Source organism: Colobus angolensis, unplaced genomic scaffold, assembly GCF_000951035.1.
Source record: "Colobus angolensis palliatus isolate OR3802 unplaced genomic scaffold, Cang.pa_1.0 Scaffold345, whole genome shotgun sequence".
Lineage (NCBI taxonomy): Eukaryota > Metazoa > Chordata > Mammalia > Primates > Cercopithecidae > Colobus > Colobus angolensis.
In genome coordinates this window covers 2448610-2465463 of record NW_012116766.1, presented here as the reverse complement: position 1 = coordinate 2465463, position 16854 = coordinate 2448610, and the positions used below count along the sequence as shown (strand labels likewise).

Sequence of the window (16854 nt, the reverse complement as noted above, 5' to 3'; positions counted from 1 at the left end):
TACTTTCAACTTTGGTCTTTTTTTCTTCTTCTTTTTTTTTCTTTTTTCTTATTTGCCTCCCGGCTCTCCAAAAATATTCCCCTTTTTAAAAAATAAGTAGGATAATAGCAATTTTCATGAAAATCCCTATAAACATGTCTAGAGAATTTAAAAAAAAAAAAGCTCTGATTAAGCAGAATTTATACATCAATCTTACTGTGCTCTCTCTTTTGTTTGGGAATCAACTCTATGGCAATGATTCAAATCATTCTGTGGCATTCTCAAATCATTCTCAGTATTATTCAACATACACTTAAGGTGCCTTTGAGCCATTTGAGAGAAGAGACAACCATGTAAACAAATCATTACAATGTCTTGTGATGAGTGTTACAATATGCAGAGAGACTACCTAACTCTTCCTGGGGGAATTGAGAAGAGTTCAAAGGACTGCTTGAGCTGAATCTTGAAGGAGAAGCAGTTTTCTTCATATAGAAGACAGGATAAGGAATTCCAGTTAGAAGGCAAAGCCTGAGCAAAGACATGAGAGAGATGGCACAATCAGGACAGGGGAAAGGCTTGGTGTGGAGAGGCCGGGAGGGAAAGTAGCCAGAGTGGAGGCTGTCCAGGTTGGCTGGGATCAGACTGCAAAGTCCTATGTGTCACTTGCACTCCACCCCCAGGGCAAAGGGAAGTCAGTATCATTGATATCTGCAAAGTCATAGTCTTCCCCCAGCCATGTTATTGGCATTTTCAAAAGTACTCAAACACAAAGAGAATCAGGCTCTTTATAGAGCAGTATAAGAATTTTAATAGGAAAGGAACACCATGCAATGAGAATGAACTGTTCTTAGACAAACCCCATCAAAAAAAAATCTAAGATCACAAGTTGGTCTCTAATACAGTGGCAGATACTATAGACCAGTAAACTCAACAATTCCAATCCCCTTCTTACTTGCTTTTCTATTAATATTAATATACGGTCTTGAGGTGGAAAAGTGAAAATTCCTAGACTGCCTTACAATTTGTTTTGCCACATGCTCTAAATTCAGCAAAGCAGCACACCTCTGGGAGACTCTGGTCAGCCTGGTGGCAGAGATGATTCTCCTGGGGGAGAAAGGTGGTGACTTCTGGTGGAATGGTACTGCATGGGGAGTGTTCATCTTCATGGACCACATACTCCCAAGTCTGGTTCCCTGCCTTTTTCTGATGTTTTACCCTTTAACAAATCCCTTTCCACTAGAGGGTACTGTTACCAGCAAAGGAACACTCACCAAACCACATCACAGAAAAGCATGCCTTGAATTTGGTCCTGGACCTGACAAACTAAAACCAAAAGTAAAAGCCATTTGTTGGGGGCAAAAATGTTTATCTAAAATAAACAAAGATAAACTCCCTATTATATGGGTAGAATTGTAATGGCTATGGTCCCTAAAGCACCGTGCTGGATGGTGCACCTATATAAGCTCACTATTAGGAGCCCTATCACCACCCCACAGCCCCTGTCCTAGTTATAGGACATTAATAATTCTTAACTCTCAGTTTCCAGACCAGTGTCCTCAACCAAGGGCGATTTTGTCCCTAAAATAGGGCATCTGGCAATGTCTGGGACATTTTTGGTTGCCACAACTCCCAGAAGGTTGGGGGAGGTACTACAGGCATGCAGTGGATAGAGACTAAGGATGCTACTAAATATCCCACAAGGCACAGGATGGCACCCTGCTACTCTCCCCCAACAAAGAATTCGTTGGCCCCAAATGTCAATAGTGCTGAAGTTGAAAAACACCTGCTGCAGAGAGCAGTACGCCCAGCTGTAATTACTTCTCCACACTTACTAATGTGCTATGTAGCTTTCTAAAATGTGCATACATTGGATTGTGACCCTTCCCAGATTAAATCACTTCAGTGGTACTCTACCGCCCTTACAATAAAGCCTAAATTCCTTAAAATGATCCTACATTTCTCCACCAGTGGCATCTCTCACCGTTCCCATGCTACTCCCCAGCCATGCCAAATGTCTTGCAGTTCCTGAAAACTACCGCCTTCCAATCCCAGCAAACTGCTTCCTGACCTGGCCAATTTTCACTCATGTTTCAAGGCATTCCCTCCAGGAAGGAGCCCTTCCACCCTAAGTCTTGTTTAGGCGCCCCTGCCACGTGCTTCCATACCACCCTCTACTTCCTTTACAATAGTACTTCCCCCCAAAATTGTCATTGTTATTTAGTGCATTTCTCACGAAGTAAACACTATGAGGACTGAGATTAGGCTTATTTTATTCAATGTTATGTTACCACAATTATTTTGTTCATCAAATAAATCTGTTAAATTTGTGGCTGGGTGCAGTGGCTCATGTCTGTAATTTCAGCACTTTGGGAGGCCAAGGCAGGAGGATGGCTTGAGGCCAGGAGATCAAGACAGCACTGGGCAACATAGTGAGACCCCATCTTTACAAAAAAAATTTAAAATTAGCTGGGCATGGTGGAGCATACCTATAGTACTAGCCACTTGGGAATCTGGGGCAGGAGGATCATTTGAGCCCGTGAGTTCAAGGCTGCAGGGAGCTATAATCTCGTCACTGCAATCCAGCCTGAGCAACAAAGCAAGACCCTGTCCCTCAAAAAAAAAAAAAAAGGTGTTAGTATATAGCACTGGCTTTACAAAAACACAATGAATAGGCATAAATGGAGATATGATAATGTGAGCAACACAAAGCAAGAGTTAGCACTGGCCAGATCTACAGTGGAACAGATACTTCAAGGAATCACAACAAGTTTGCTTGTGTCTGTCAGGAGACCAATAAAAGGATCACTAAAAGGTTAGACAAGACACATGAAGACTGAAGATTAAGGTATCTAAGGTTATTCAGCAGAATATAATCAGAGATATAAGAGATGGGGTAATTTACTGAAAGTCTTAAATAATTAAACTAAAACACCATAATATGCATAGAAAGGTATATTTGCAGAGAGTATAATAGCCTGGTTATTCACCTGATATTTAATATCCATTAAGTAAGGAGAAATCAGTTTAAATTAAAGTGTGAAGGATTTAATCCAACAAAGACAGTTTTTAAAAACACTGGTAAGGCCAGGTGCCGAGGCTAACTCCTATAATACCAGCACTTTGCGAGGCCAAGGCAAGAGGATCACTTGAGCTGAGGAGTTCAAGACCAGCCTGAGAAATACAGGGAGACCTCATCTCTACCAGCTACTCGGAAGCTAGGCAACAGAGCAAAACCCTGTCTCAAATAAATAAATTAATTTAATTAAATATTGGTAAATACCAGAGTGTTTTGCTAATGAGTGCTACAGTTTGTCATTCACTTCATTGAATAAACATTTATAATTAGCTCAATTTAACCATTCCAGTGTATACATAATTCAAAACAATATGTTGTACATAATATATATGTATATATAGCTTTTTATTTGCCAATTAAAAAAAAATTTTTTAAAGCAGTCATTAGTGCCTTCTCTGCTCCAGGAACATCTACTATAGGAACATCTATTATAACACAGTATGGCAAATAGTATAGAGGCCTGTAAAAGTATTAGAACACAAAAGTAGAATTCAAATTAGATTTGCATGGTATAAAAAATCCCTCTGGCTCAGGAGTTGATGGTTTGGAAAAAGGCAGTATTGGAGACAGGGATAATAGTTACATGATCATTTTAGTAATCTATGTGAGAGATGGTTGGATTGAACAAAAAGAGTGACAGGAGAATGGAAAGGAGAAAGCAGGTAGGAAACCTGTTTACAATCACTCCAAAAAGATTTGGGAGACCAACTGCATTGAAGGAGGTAAAAACGAGGGAGAGGTTTTTTTTGCTTGTTTGTTTGAGAGAGTCTCACTCTGTTCCCCAGGCTAGAGTGCAGTGGCATGATCTTGGCTCACTGCAACCTGCATCTCCCTGGTTCAAGAGATTCTCATGCCTTAGCCTCCCAAATAGCTGAGATTACAAGCATGTGCCACTACGCCTAGCAAATTTTTTTTTTCTATTTTTTTAGTAGAGATTGGGATTCACCATGTTGGCCAGGTCAGTCTCAAACTCCAGGCCTTAAGTGATCCACTTGTCTTGGTCTCCCAAAGTGCTAGGATTACAGGCATGAGCCACCACACCCCACCAAGTTTGTTTTTGTTTTAAATAAAGTTTCTGGTGTGGATCACCAAATAAGTGATGCTAATGAGTGAGATCTGAAATGCCAGAAAACATAGGCTTCCACGATGAATATGGAATTGTTTTGGGTATGGTGATTGTGATATGCCTCAACAAAGGTGGACAACTGGAAATATGGGTCTAGAGCAAGCTCTTCCAACCCACGGCCCACATGTGGCCCAGGACAGCTTTGAGTGTGGCCCAATACAAATCTGAAAACTTTCTTAAACCATTATGAGATCTTTTTGATTTATTTATTTATTTTTTTTTTTAGCTCATCAGCTATTGTTAGTGTACTTTATGTGTGGTCCATGACAATTCTTCTCCCAGTGTGGCCCAGGAAAGCCAAAAGACTGGATACCCTTGGTCTAGAGCTTAGGAGAGGCATCTGGGCTGGAGAAATAGATCTGAGAGACAAGCACTTTCTGTGAATGATCCAGCTTAGGGAAAAATCTACAGCGTGGAAGAACAGTGGTGAAGATGGAACATGGAGGGAGAAACAGCAACACTTAAGGGTCATGTAGAACCCCTTCCAAAGAAATGTCCAGAAACCAACCAAAAAAAACGGGCACAATGGTTTACACCTATAATCCCAGCACTTCGGGAGGCGGAGGCAGGTGGATCACTTGAGGTCAGGAGTTCGAGACCTGCCTGGCCAACATGGTGAAATCCCATCTCTACTAAAAATACAAAAATTACCCGGGCATGGTGGCGGGTGCCTGTAATCCCAGCTACTCAGGAGGCTGAGACAGGATAATCACTAGAACCTAGGAGGTGGAGGTTGCAGTGAACTGAGATCACACCACTGCACCCCAGCCTGGTGGACAGAGGGAGACTCCACCTCAAAAAACAACAACAAAAGGATAGTGTCATTTAAACCAAAGGAGAAAAGAGTTTCATAAAAATGAGAGTGGTAAACAGTGTCAAGTACAAAAGAGGACAGACAGCACAATGTCTTCTGCTTGAGAAATAGGACACCGATAGTCCTGGTGAGGGAAGTGGAAGTGTGGATGGGGTGACAAACTATGGAGTGTAAACTATGCTGAGCCATGGAGGGAAGGAGAGGTAAAGGTGGAGATCACCAAGCATAGTGAGTACTTTCTCAAGAAGATGCCTGTGAAAACGGAAGAGTGAACAATACAAAGTGTTATACCTAGGTGTGTATGCAGTCTGTTTTTTGTCTTCTTGAGAGATCTGGGTATGAATCCTGGTGTACTACTTGCTATCTGTGACCTTAGACAAGTCACATGACACCACGACACCAGACATTCAGTTTTTTTACCTGCAAAAATAACTTGCTTCATAGCATTGTATGAGGATTAAATAAGAGAGTACAGGGAAAGCTTTTAGGGCCAGACTTCGATAGATCATAAAAAAGAATAATTTATAATTATCTTCATAAATAAATGCTGAGGAGAAATGAACCACCAGATAGAAAGTGGAGGGGTTAATGGTTTCTACAGGATCCAGTAAGGCAAGATTATAAACGTTCTGGAGAGAATTGTCCTGAACAAGAAGAGGGAGGCTTCATCTGGACATCTTTAAAATCTGGGGAGGAATAAATCATAAGAGTGACTTTCCACAGGTAATTCACAATCTCAGAGCATCTTCTGCAGCATACTCTGTGTGGCTGCTAACATCAAGCCCCGCTACAGGGAGTCCTTACCCCTTGCTGACTTTGTACCATATACATTCTACCTAGCGCAGCCTGGATCCCAGATATCTGAGCTAGTTCCAGTGAGTCCTGAGAGTTACTCATTGATTTATACAAGGTCCATTTGTATAAAGAATTGTACAAAGAATTATCCTCACATATAACTGATGGACAGATTTATCTAGGGCCAATCCTAGATAAGGATATGTAAGTTTAATTCATTTATAAATGTAATTCTTCTTTCATTCAATGTTTACAATAATCTTATACCACTAATTAACAGCAAGAACAAGACTCACAGTAAAAATAAAACAGGAAGTGTTTGTTTTAGTCTATATTTAAAAACCAAACTTGTATTCCATGCAATAACCAAACTAGTGATGTAGAGCTCTGCTATGAGAGCCTTTTCCAAATGATCCTGTAATCTCAAGCCATTTCATTATATAATGATCATTCAATGCTTTCAAATCTCCTCTTTCAGAACATCTTACGTCTCTGAGCCTGAGAACTAAATAATCACATACAAGTCAAAATAACACACTTTACCTGTTGGAGATGCTGTGTGCGACGGATCCCCATAGTGCCCATAATGAGGTGGAGAAAGGCCTATTCCAGGCTGAGGCTGAGAATATGGGGGTGTAGCCACATAACCTTGTTGACTCATTATGAAAATATCATTCCAAAGGATAAATCTACAAAAGAACTCTGCAACAGAGAAACAAGAAACATGTTACCAATAGAGTTTTAGTCACTTAAAGCTATTAAAAATATAAACACTGTTAATACATGTTTATGATGGTTTGAAGAAAAGTACAATTATCAGGTACATGAGAAATCTTTGTATTATACAATGTATCATTATCCCCTAAAAAGGATCTAACCATAGCTCTCTGAAATTCAGTAAATCACTTCAATAATTCTGGGCAAATTCTCAAGCATGAGACTTGAATAACAGCTCCCAACCACTTTTTTAACCGAAGCCTGAAGCATTTCGCAGATAGTCTCTCATAAGTGTTCCTATGATTTTGTGCTTTTGGTTTCCATGGTCACATTTCAGCACAGAGCACACCATGCCATTCAACTGACTGACCACCATAACTGCCAGTAGTCTGCAATCAGATGTTTTATGACTTATGTCTTTTTCGTGCTCCTCTAATTAGTTATTTTAATCTAGTCATTAAGACAAAGAGAAATCATAGTCCAACAAACATAGCAACAGATAAAGTTGATAATAGGCTTATTTTATGAGTCATAATTAGACCAAGCCAGGTGGTCACTATAACCACTTGAGTATTGTCAGTGGTTTTTCAAAGGCGACAGAATTTCTTTCTAATTTAAATGATATCACATCTCTAAGAACATATGCACCTATATTTAAGGGACTAAGGAAAAAAAGTGTAATTTTGTAAGTGTGTAGGCACATCACAAATATAACAGACTCATCTTGATTCTTTTTTTAATCTTGATTCTAATCAGAACCCAATTTTGCTTTAAATTTTCCATTTTTTCCAGGTTTTAACAAAATAAGAGATATTTCATAGGACTGATGATTTAAAAAAAAAAATTTTAAATATGGCAGAAAATGCTTTGAATCCTGGCAAGAGAAGTGTGTTTTCATTCTATATCTGCCATACTTAACTGTGTGACATGGAATGAGCTGAAGAACCTCTCTAAGCCTCAGTTCCTTCTTTTAGGAAATGAAGCCTTTTCAGATTTCCACTGATTCTACAATTTATCTCCAGTTTATTTGCCCCATACAGGCATATTCTTCCTTTTGTTCTTTTATTTGCTACAATTTAAGATAAGAGATCGGTGTTACCTGCTAAGACTTAGAATCTGTCTATACTCAAGAAATAACATCTCAAATTTAAAATGTGAAGCCTAAAATTTGTGATTTGATTTTGTTTCCATATTAAACTATAAGCTTCCAAAATAAAAGCAACCATGTAAAAATATTGTGAGATCACTTCCTTCTGGGAAGAGGAGAACTGAAAAAGAGGAGAGAGGCAGGCAAAGGCCTTCTGGTCCACTTTGTTCCTGACAACCCTTTTTTCCTCCTCCCACTTAGCAGAGAGAGACGTGGCAGCCTGAGCTTTGGTCAAGCTCATCCAACCAAGAGCACTTAGGAAGTCGGCACGAACACACCTAAGTAGCAGCCTGTTGCTGAGTGACAGAAAAGAGAGGCTGAGAGGGTCACTCCAAAGAACAGGAAGCAGCCAGGTCCCTCTGAACTGGTACTGAAAGGAATCAGCTTCCTCACGCTACCCAGTTTGCCACGTCAAACTTCCTCACACAGAGCACCAAGTTAAAGAAACCTGACTCAGCTTCAAGCGGCGACATGGCAGAAAGCCACTTGGCATAAGCAGGCCTAGGATCAAAATCTGGGGAGCCCCAATCCCAGAACGGCCCCCTGGCTCACTGTCACCTAGCAACTCTAGCCAAGGTGCACTTCTAACCCTGAAACAAGTTCGTATTTGGCCAGATCAGTTTCACTATTCGGATGTCCCGAAGCTTCAAGATATAGTTGCCATTTTCACCATGAATACATCCAACATTCCCTTCCTTCAAAAAAGGAAATAAAGTTGATAAGGAGACGAGAAAACCGCTGTCAATGACATTCGAATGGTGGTCACTGAGGATCCTAACTAGGCAATTCCTGCATCCCAAGGCAAAAGGTGGGGGCGGGTAAAAAATGCCCACGCCCACCTCCTTCTCCCCCATCCCGTCCGCCCCACTATTAAACTGCACTAAAAGGCTAAAGGAACAAAGAATGAGGTCTTCTCCCGCCGCCCCTGCCTCAGGTGAGCACCCGGTCTCCCGCCTTGTCCCCGGGCCGGGCGCGGCAACCCGCTCAGCTGCTCCTGGGCAGGGGCTGTCCCGCCTGAGCGCGTCCGCGGGTGCGAGGCTTTACCTGCTCCCGCTCCCGCACCCCGCGGGCTTCGGAGCGCTGGCGGCTCTGCGTCTACTGCCGGCAGCCCTCGGTGGCCCGGCTCCCGCTGCGGCCGCTTCTCCCCCGAGCCTCTTACCCGGCCGGCGTCCCCTCAGCCTGGTCTCACGCTCGGAGTTGCAGCTGGGCTGGGAACTGCCACGTCAAACCCTCTCCCGGCTGCGCGCCCCCAGCGCCGGGCTTGGACCCGCCGCCGCGCTCCCGCCTGCGCACGCGCACAGCTACCGGCCGCCGCGGGGCGGGGCCACCGGACTCGGCCAGCGAGCGGCCGAGCGACCTCCCACTTTTCGCTTTTTGCCTTTTTCCGGTTTTTTTGTGTTTTGGTTTTCTTTTTCCCGTCTTTTCTTTACCCTCCCCCTACAGGTCAAAGCCTTTAACGTCGTGGCTAAATCAGAACCGTATTTTCTCCGCGCAGCCCGGTAGGAAGGAGGGGAGCGCGTTCATTCATTCTTCCATCCACAGGTTGCAGTTTCAGCTCTTCATTCATTACGTATTACTTAAATAACTAATAGTTCAGGTACTGCACTACCGTTACATACAGGAAAGTACACCATCTGGACCTAGAGGAAATCACCGTTTAAAGGCGAATCTGGCACGTGTACACGCACATTTGATGATATATCCGTGCAATGCACTACAGAGGAAGGAACGCCCAAAGCAGCCTGGCAACGTGTAACACGGGAGGATTGGGGGGTGGGGGAGATGTCCCAAAAGAAAAGTTTGGGAAGTGGGATTTCCATTGATACTGGGGTTGTTAGCGTTCTGTATACTCCTTCGTCCGCATATTCCTTGTTTGTGAAGTAGGATGGCTGATCCCAACCCCAAACAGGAATCTCTGCCTGTAAAAGCACCCAGCGTTTAGCTCACCGTCCTGAGAGAAACCGCTCAGAAATAAAGGCAACCTATATGAGATCTGGAGCTTACCTCTCTACTTCACCCTAAAATCAGGACCATCTGGCTGGTTTCCCATCATCTTTCACTGCTAAATAGAAAGACATTCAGCCACCCCCGGGTTTGGTATAGCTACCACTTTGCTCAAACTTACCAAGTAAAAACCAGCCCGGTGTTGTTTTTTCTGTTTTTGTTTTTGTTTTTTTTTTTGAGACGAAGTCTTGCTCTGTCGCCCAGGCTAGGGTGCAGTGGCCGGATCTCAGCTCACCGCAAGCCTCCCGGGTTCACGCCATTCTCCTGCCTCATCCTCCCAAGTAGCTGGAACTACAGGCGCCCGCCACCTCGCCCGGCTAGTTTTTTGTATTTTTAGTAGAGACGGGGTTTCACCGTGTTAGCCAGGATGGTCTCGATCTCCTGACCTCGTGATCCGCCCGTCTCGGCCTCCCAAAGTGCTGGGATTACAGGCTTGAGCCACCGCGCCCGGCCCCGGTGTTGTTTTTAACATGTACTTTCTTCCAGGCTACAAGAAAGCTACTTGACAAATACCTTTACTGATGAACTGCCTAGGTAAAAGCGTACGTGAGGATGTTGCTACTCCTGAAATGCTACTTGAATTGTGCAGGAATTTTAATTCATTCTAGCCGTAAAAATTTATGGTCCCTTTTTCACACTCTTATAAGTTTTTAAGGCATGTGGCAAGGCACAGTGGCTCACACCTGTCACCCCAGCATTTTGGGAGGCCAAGCAGGGAGGATTGCTTGAGGCCAGGAGGCAGTGAGCTATGATCACACCACTGCATTCCAGCCTGGGCAACAGAGTGAGACCCTGTCTCAAGAAAAAGAAAAAAAGATTTTAAGGTGAGATATCCTGCCTACATCCAGCTTCAACACTGATCAGGTTTGAAAAACCACACTGAAAATTTTGTTTCAAATTGTTTCTTGTATTCTCAATGTGATGAAAATGTTTGGTGGAAGTTTAGGAAGTTTTGGCCAGTGTTGAAGCAGTACAGCTTGTAAAAGCAGTGAAAGAAGTTGTCATATAACAGCTACATTACAAGGAGCGAGTGAAGCTATGATACAAAGATAGGAGAGAGTAAAGTCAGAAACAGTCACACCATGTGATGACCTGCTTGACTTGTTACTCCTATAAAACCACTACATTTGAATTGTAAATACTTCCTTACCTCCTGCTCAGGTACCAAACTTGTCTGAAACCAGGACAATTTGTGGTTTCAATTCTAAAACAGTTTTTAATTCCTAAATGTTAAAGCTGGAAGGGACTTTAGAGATATGAGTATTCAACTCAATATTCAGTGAGAACTGAATTCAATTTAATCATCTAATAGATTAATAGACAGGTTTATTGAGAAAATTTAAATGACTAGTAATCCTAGTCATTTATAGCTAGTTGGAAGTCATCCCTTCCAATTCCAAAGCTCTTTTCACCTCACTATGCTTTTTTTTTGAGACGGAGTCTCGTTCTGTCACCAGACTGGAGTGCAGTAGCGCAATCTTGGCTCACTGCAACCTCCACCTCCCGGGTTCAAATGATTCTCCTGCCTCAGCCTCCTGAGTAGCTGGGATTACAGGCGTGCACCACCACGCCCGGCTAATTTTTTGTATTTTTTAATAGAGACAGGGTTTCACCATGTTGGTTAGGCTGATCTTGAACTCCTGACCTCATGATCTGCCCACCTCGGCCTCCCAAAGTACTGGGGTTACAGGCATGAGCCACCGTGCCCGGCCTCACCTCCCTATGCTTTTTACCTTCTGATACTCTGATTTGCTGTTCTCTTTTAACTGGTTCTGCCTTTTTCTCCTGTGACTGCCTTATATTCAAGTTCTCAAATAACTATTAACTGACTGCATAGTTCCACCAACAGTTGGAGTTACTTGTCACAAACCTCTTTTTTAAATGAAATGGGCTTCTGGTTTGCGTCCTGCTTCTCTTGTCCTGTCCCCAAGTGCCCATGCCTTAGGTGACGAACTCCTAACCTTGTTCCTGTGATTGGGTCCCTGGCCTTCACCAGCCATGAGGGTTGGCGTGGAGTCTCAGTCTTCCTTGATCTGACCCATCCTGTTGCCACCTGAGCTTAACCTCTGATGTTCCATATGTAATTAACTTAGTTTCCCAGGTAACCATATCCTGTTTGAAAGGTGAAGTCACAAGGACCTCACAGTGCCCATGTGGTGGAGTTCTATATTCTGTGTTCCGACTTTTAAAGGGAAAGAAAGCAGAGAGTCAACTATACATAAGACTATAGAGAGAGAGAAGGAATTTCCTGACAATGCTTAAGATTTCTTCTAATTGGCAACCTTTTGAAGGTTATGATGCTCTAAGCATTTATGTAACTTACAAAGTTCGGAGGTTTCTGCTTCCAAAGCTGAAAACAGTTAGAAGCTTTATTAAAAAAAAAAAAAAAAATTTAAGTGGCCGAATCCTGGACTATTTTAAACACCTGGAAATGGAGTAAATAAGGTCAAGTTATATGGGGGTGATGGAAAGGGTACGTGGTAAGGTAGGCTGAGTAGCAGCTAATAACAGTAATGAAAGAGTTCAAGTAATACCCAAGGTGCTTCTAGAATTACTTTTTTGATATCTCAAATATGTTCTAAGTATGCTACATCACATACAGTTTCAATCACAAAATGGACAGTGAGACATCACACTGCTAACTCAAATTGACTCAGGTTTAAATCCTGACACTATCACTTACTACTAGCTGTGCAAGTTTTACTTATTCAACAAATGTTTATTAAGCACCTACTATAAACTGGATACTGTACTAAGAACTGTGAATACAGAGTCAGATGAGACACTGCCCTGGCTGTGAGAAGCTCATGGAATAGTGCAACGATCAGCCAGTGGCAGCCTGTACACTATATTTGGCCCGCCCACCTGGTTTTGTACAGCCTTTGAGCTAAGAATGGCATTTTTAGTTTTACATAGTTGAAGTTTTTTTAATATTTTGTGACACATGAAAATTATGTGAAATTCAAATTTCAGTGGCCATAAATGAGTTCTCTTGGAACACAGCCATGCTTTTCTATTATCATATATTCTGTGGTTGTTTTTGTACTGTAAACGTTAGAGTTAAGTAGTTATGACAGAGACCACAAGGCCTGCAAAACCTAAAATACATACTATCTGGCCATTTACAGAAAAAAGTTTGCTGCCCCCTGGTCTGGCAGGATGTACAATTATAATATAGTTCATTTTCATTCTATGAGGAGACACAGGTTGCCATGAGAACATGTAAGAAGGGACACTTAACCCAGATTTGGAAAGTGAGTGACATCTCCCTGGTGGAGGTGGCACCTGAGCTGAGGACCTGAGGACAGTAATAAGGCCAAAAAAAAAAAAAGGGTGAAGAGCAGCAGGGAATAGCTTGAGTGAGTTAAGGAAGATGAGGAACATAGGGCATTTAGAGGTGCTAAAACTCCCGTACAGCTTGGACATGGGTTTCTAAAGGAAATGAGATTAGGCAGGTAGGCTAGGTAGCTCATGGATCCCTCAAAGGCACTGGAAAGGGAATGAAACAATTTAAGCATGGGAATGACATAGTGGATTATTATTATTTTTCTTTCCAGAAAGATCAGTCTGGAGTTAGTGAAAGAATGGAAGAGAGGAAAAGGCAAGACTGGTGGGGTAAAGAAGAATTAGGACACTGTCAGCAATAATCCAGATGAGAATATGGTGGCCTAAGCAAAGGTAGTGGAGATGTGAGTGGAGAGGATAGACAGGTGGGAAAGAGGTTTATAAGGTACATCAGTGGAACTGGGTACAGAAATCGGGAAAGTGAGGCAGAATACGGACAGACACTCAGATTTTTGATCTGGGAGAACTAGTGAATGAATGGTAGAGCTATATAAGTGATTAGGGAAACAAAAACAAGAGCGATATGGGGAGGGGATGGATTCAGTTTTGGAGAAGTTCGTTTTGAGCTATCTGTGGTACATCTACGTGGAGGTGTCCAGTCACCTGTCAGACAATAGAAGGCAGCCAGCAATGAAAATCTGAAAATCAATCTGGCAGGCAAGAGATCAATCAGGCTCTGCAGTCAGACCAAGTCATGACTTCTGGTTCTGTTCGTTACAAGCTGTGTGTACCCTCCCTAAACCTTAGTATATTTATCTTTAAAAAATTGAAGGAATAATAATAATAATCTCAAAGTCTTTGTGGGGATTAAGTGAGATAATACAAGTAAATCACTCAGTACAATGTTTGGCACATAGCAACTGATCAATAATGTTACCATTGTGGCATCATCATCCCAATCATTATTAATAACATGTAAGTGACAATTGAAGCCACATGAGTAAAGTCAAAGGATGAAACGCCTGGGAACCCTAGAATAGATGCATGTTCTAAGTTTACTAAACCTTGGTTTACTCATTGTAAATTAGGAATATTACATTTCTCTCATTGTCATGGAGTAAAACAAGTAAAAGTAGACCCCGGGTAAAAAGCACTGGGAATGCTGAGCTGGTGATCAGTAGTGTTATATGGCGTAGGTAGGCAGGGCTCTTGGGGCCAGGAAGTAGTGCCACTCAGCTCTCCTTTCAATATAACCTGCTCAGAGGAATGTAAGTGACTGACAACCTTCAGCTGCTACCCCTTTGGAGCTGCTAAGGCACTTAGCACAAAGCCACTCTCTCAGCAGCCCCTAGCCAATGACTGCACTTGGTGGAGTTAATGAAGTCAGCATTTTTGCCTAACAGGGGACACCTCTAGAGGGAAATCTTTTCTCTGGGGTTCCCTTTGCCCTGGCCAAGACTTTCTCAGAGCTGCACTGCAATCTGAGATTCATCCTACCTTGTCCTCCTTCCTGCCCTCTCTTTGTCACGGGTGTCAGATCTGCATGCACCAGAAGGCTTTCTCTCCTCCTCTTGGTCCCTAGCTCATCTGTTCTTATAGGTGTGTCTCCCAATAAATCTCTTACATATCTCGTTCCATGTTGTTGTGTGCTTTTCATCTGACCTGGCCTGACAGCCTCATCGAGAAGGTGAGATTTGAACAAAGCATTGGAGGAGGTAAAGGAGTTAGCAACACAGATCACCTGGCGTGGGGAAGGGAATTCAGGCAGAAGAGAGAGCCCCCAAAAGTTCCTATGTCAGGAAGTAGGTGCTTGGCATGTTTCAGGAGTAGAAGGATGCCTCACAGACTGGAGAAGAGGAAATGAGGGGAAGGTTGTCAGAGAGGAGGGGCTAGAGGTAAGGGGGTGGGCAGATAGTATAGGATCCTTAGGCTATTTTAAAGTTTGGTTTTTAATTTGAATGAAAAAGGAGTCCTTACAAGTTTTGAACTGAGGAATGATGTGATTTGACTCACTTTCCAATATTTTTTTACTGATATGGGAGGCAGGTGTTCAGAACAATATTTATTTTTATAGTCTCAGTGAGATTTCAGGCCTCAGAAATGTATTCTGTGATCGTTTGGTTTCACACAGGTTTTCTTGGTCATGGCCAAGATTTGAGAAGAACAGGAAGTGTTTTGGAGCCTACTGAACTATGAAAGCAGGTGGTAAACTGAATTTTGACTGCTGCACAACCACAGTTCTGTATTCATAGCTCACCCCTCACTCCCACCACATTCCTGGTGATTTGAAAGATTTTCCAGTTGATGAAGTGAGTAAGATGTGATTCAATGTTTTCATTGCACTGATTTTCTTGAGTGATCTAAGGAGACCTCAGGCAAGCTAGTAGTATTGAACTGAGAAATTAAAAGCCCCTAAGTCACCATAATAATAAGAAGAGGTAAAAATGGTACTAACGATCTCATTGAAGTCAGTGCCTGAATATGTGATCATTAGTAGGAAGAAATGATGTTCCTTCGATTTTTTCCTCAAATCTACTTATGTGATTACCTAGAAAAATAATGCAATACTATATTGTTGCATAAATAAGAAATATCAGAAATTTGGATTTTGGAATATTGTATATATGGCAGAGACTGGACATTTTTCTGGAATATCCATTATTCTGAGTTTGTGGCTAGTGTGTGGATGCCTGGCCTCCCCTGTAGTTGGTTGTAGCTTTATGGCTCACAGAGTACAGTGGACATAATGTGTGCAACTTCTTTGTCTCATCTTTAAAAGTCGCTTCCTGAGTCTTTCATTTTCTGCAAGCTAGAATGGAGACATGGTAGCAGGAAAGCCAAATTAACCCTCCAGGTGAGGATAATCCTCTAGGGTTGATGGCAAGCAATAAGGAACCCCGGTCTCTGGTTGTCTTCATAACCAGGGCCACCTACCCCTCTTGAACCCTGTGTCTACCTCTGAGCTGGTACATGAGAGAAAAAGAAACTCTATGGAATTTGAGCCACTTATTAGCATATTTTAAAAATTAAGTGAGATACTTGTAAATTGTACCAGTCAGAGTGAATCTACCACAAGAAACAATCAAATAACACATCATAATCTACTAGAGTAAGAAAAGGACGATGGATAAAACTGAATTAGCCACAAAGAGGGGAATACATAGACTGTTGATTTTATTGTTTTAATGGAGCTGTTCAGTAAAAACATACCCTGATGTTTAAGGGTGGAGTTCTCTTTTGAAGAGAGCTGATGTTCCCATTGTTAATCACAATTGATACTGTTTCATTGGCCAAGAATGAAGGTGACTTTTTGGATTGAGAAAGGACAGGCTCCCCTTCCTCTTCCTCCAAGGTCTAAACATTGAGTCTAGACTGAGAGATACTGAGAAGTCTGCAACTGTGCCACTTGAGAGAGTTGCATCTCGAGAGTTAATCTCAGCCACAGGAAGACAGGTCTCAAGCCAGTGCTTGTGTTAGCAGCAGCAGTGAGTCTGGGAGGCCATTTCTGGGCCAGCCCCATTTGTCAGCGCCCTTCAGCCCCACAGGGGCAGTTCTGAGTTCTATCACCACTAACAAGAGTCAAGAGCAACTCTTTGATCCCGAGGGGCAGGGGTCTCTCTGGTTTTAGACCTGAGGAGTGGAGGAGATACAGATGGCAGAGCACGGTGGTAAGATCTGGCTAGAGTGGACAAATCTGAGGACTGCACTCAGAAATAGCTATAATTCAGTCCCTGGAGAACCTTCAGAAATCACTGTGTCACCCTTAAGTGGGGACTGAATTCAGTGAAAAGACAGGAGTTTGTCCCATTATATATATATCTCACTAGCAGATAGTATCATATTGTCTTCTGAGAACACATTTTTTAGATTTCAGTTTTCAAGATTTATTTCCAGGTTGAAATTGTTCTCAT

General features: G+C 42.4%; 1 protein-coding gene across 1 annotated transcript in view; it reads right to left on the bottom strand.

Moving 5' to 3' along the window:
- SEC24D (SEC24 family member D) overlaps positions 1-8953 on the bottom strand; it is a 109761-nt gene extending 100808 nt beyond the window's left edge. Inside the window, exons 1-2 of the mRNA XM_011952714.1 lie at positions 8699-8953; positions 6334-6492 (exon numbers count right to left, since the gene is read on the bottom strand). Coding sequence (XP_011808104.1) covers positions 6334-6451 — 118 coding nt within the window. The 5' untranslated portion in view covers positions 6452-6492; positions 8699-8953. The remainder of the gene's footprint in view (positions 1-6333; positions 6493-8698) is intronic.
- Between the last annotated feature and the right edge of the window lie 7901 nt (positions 8954-16854).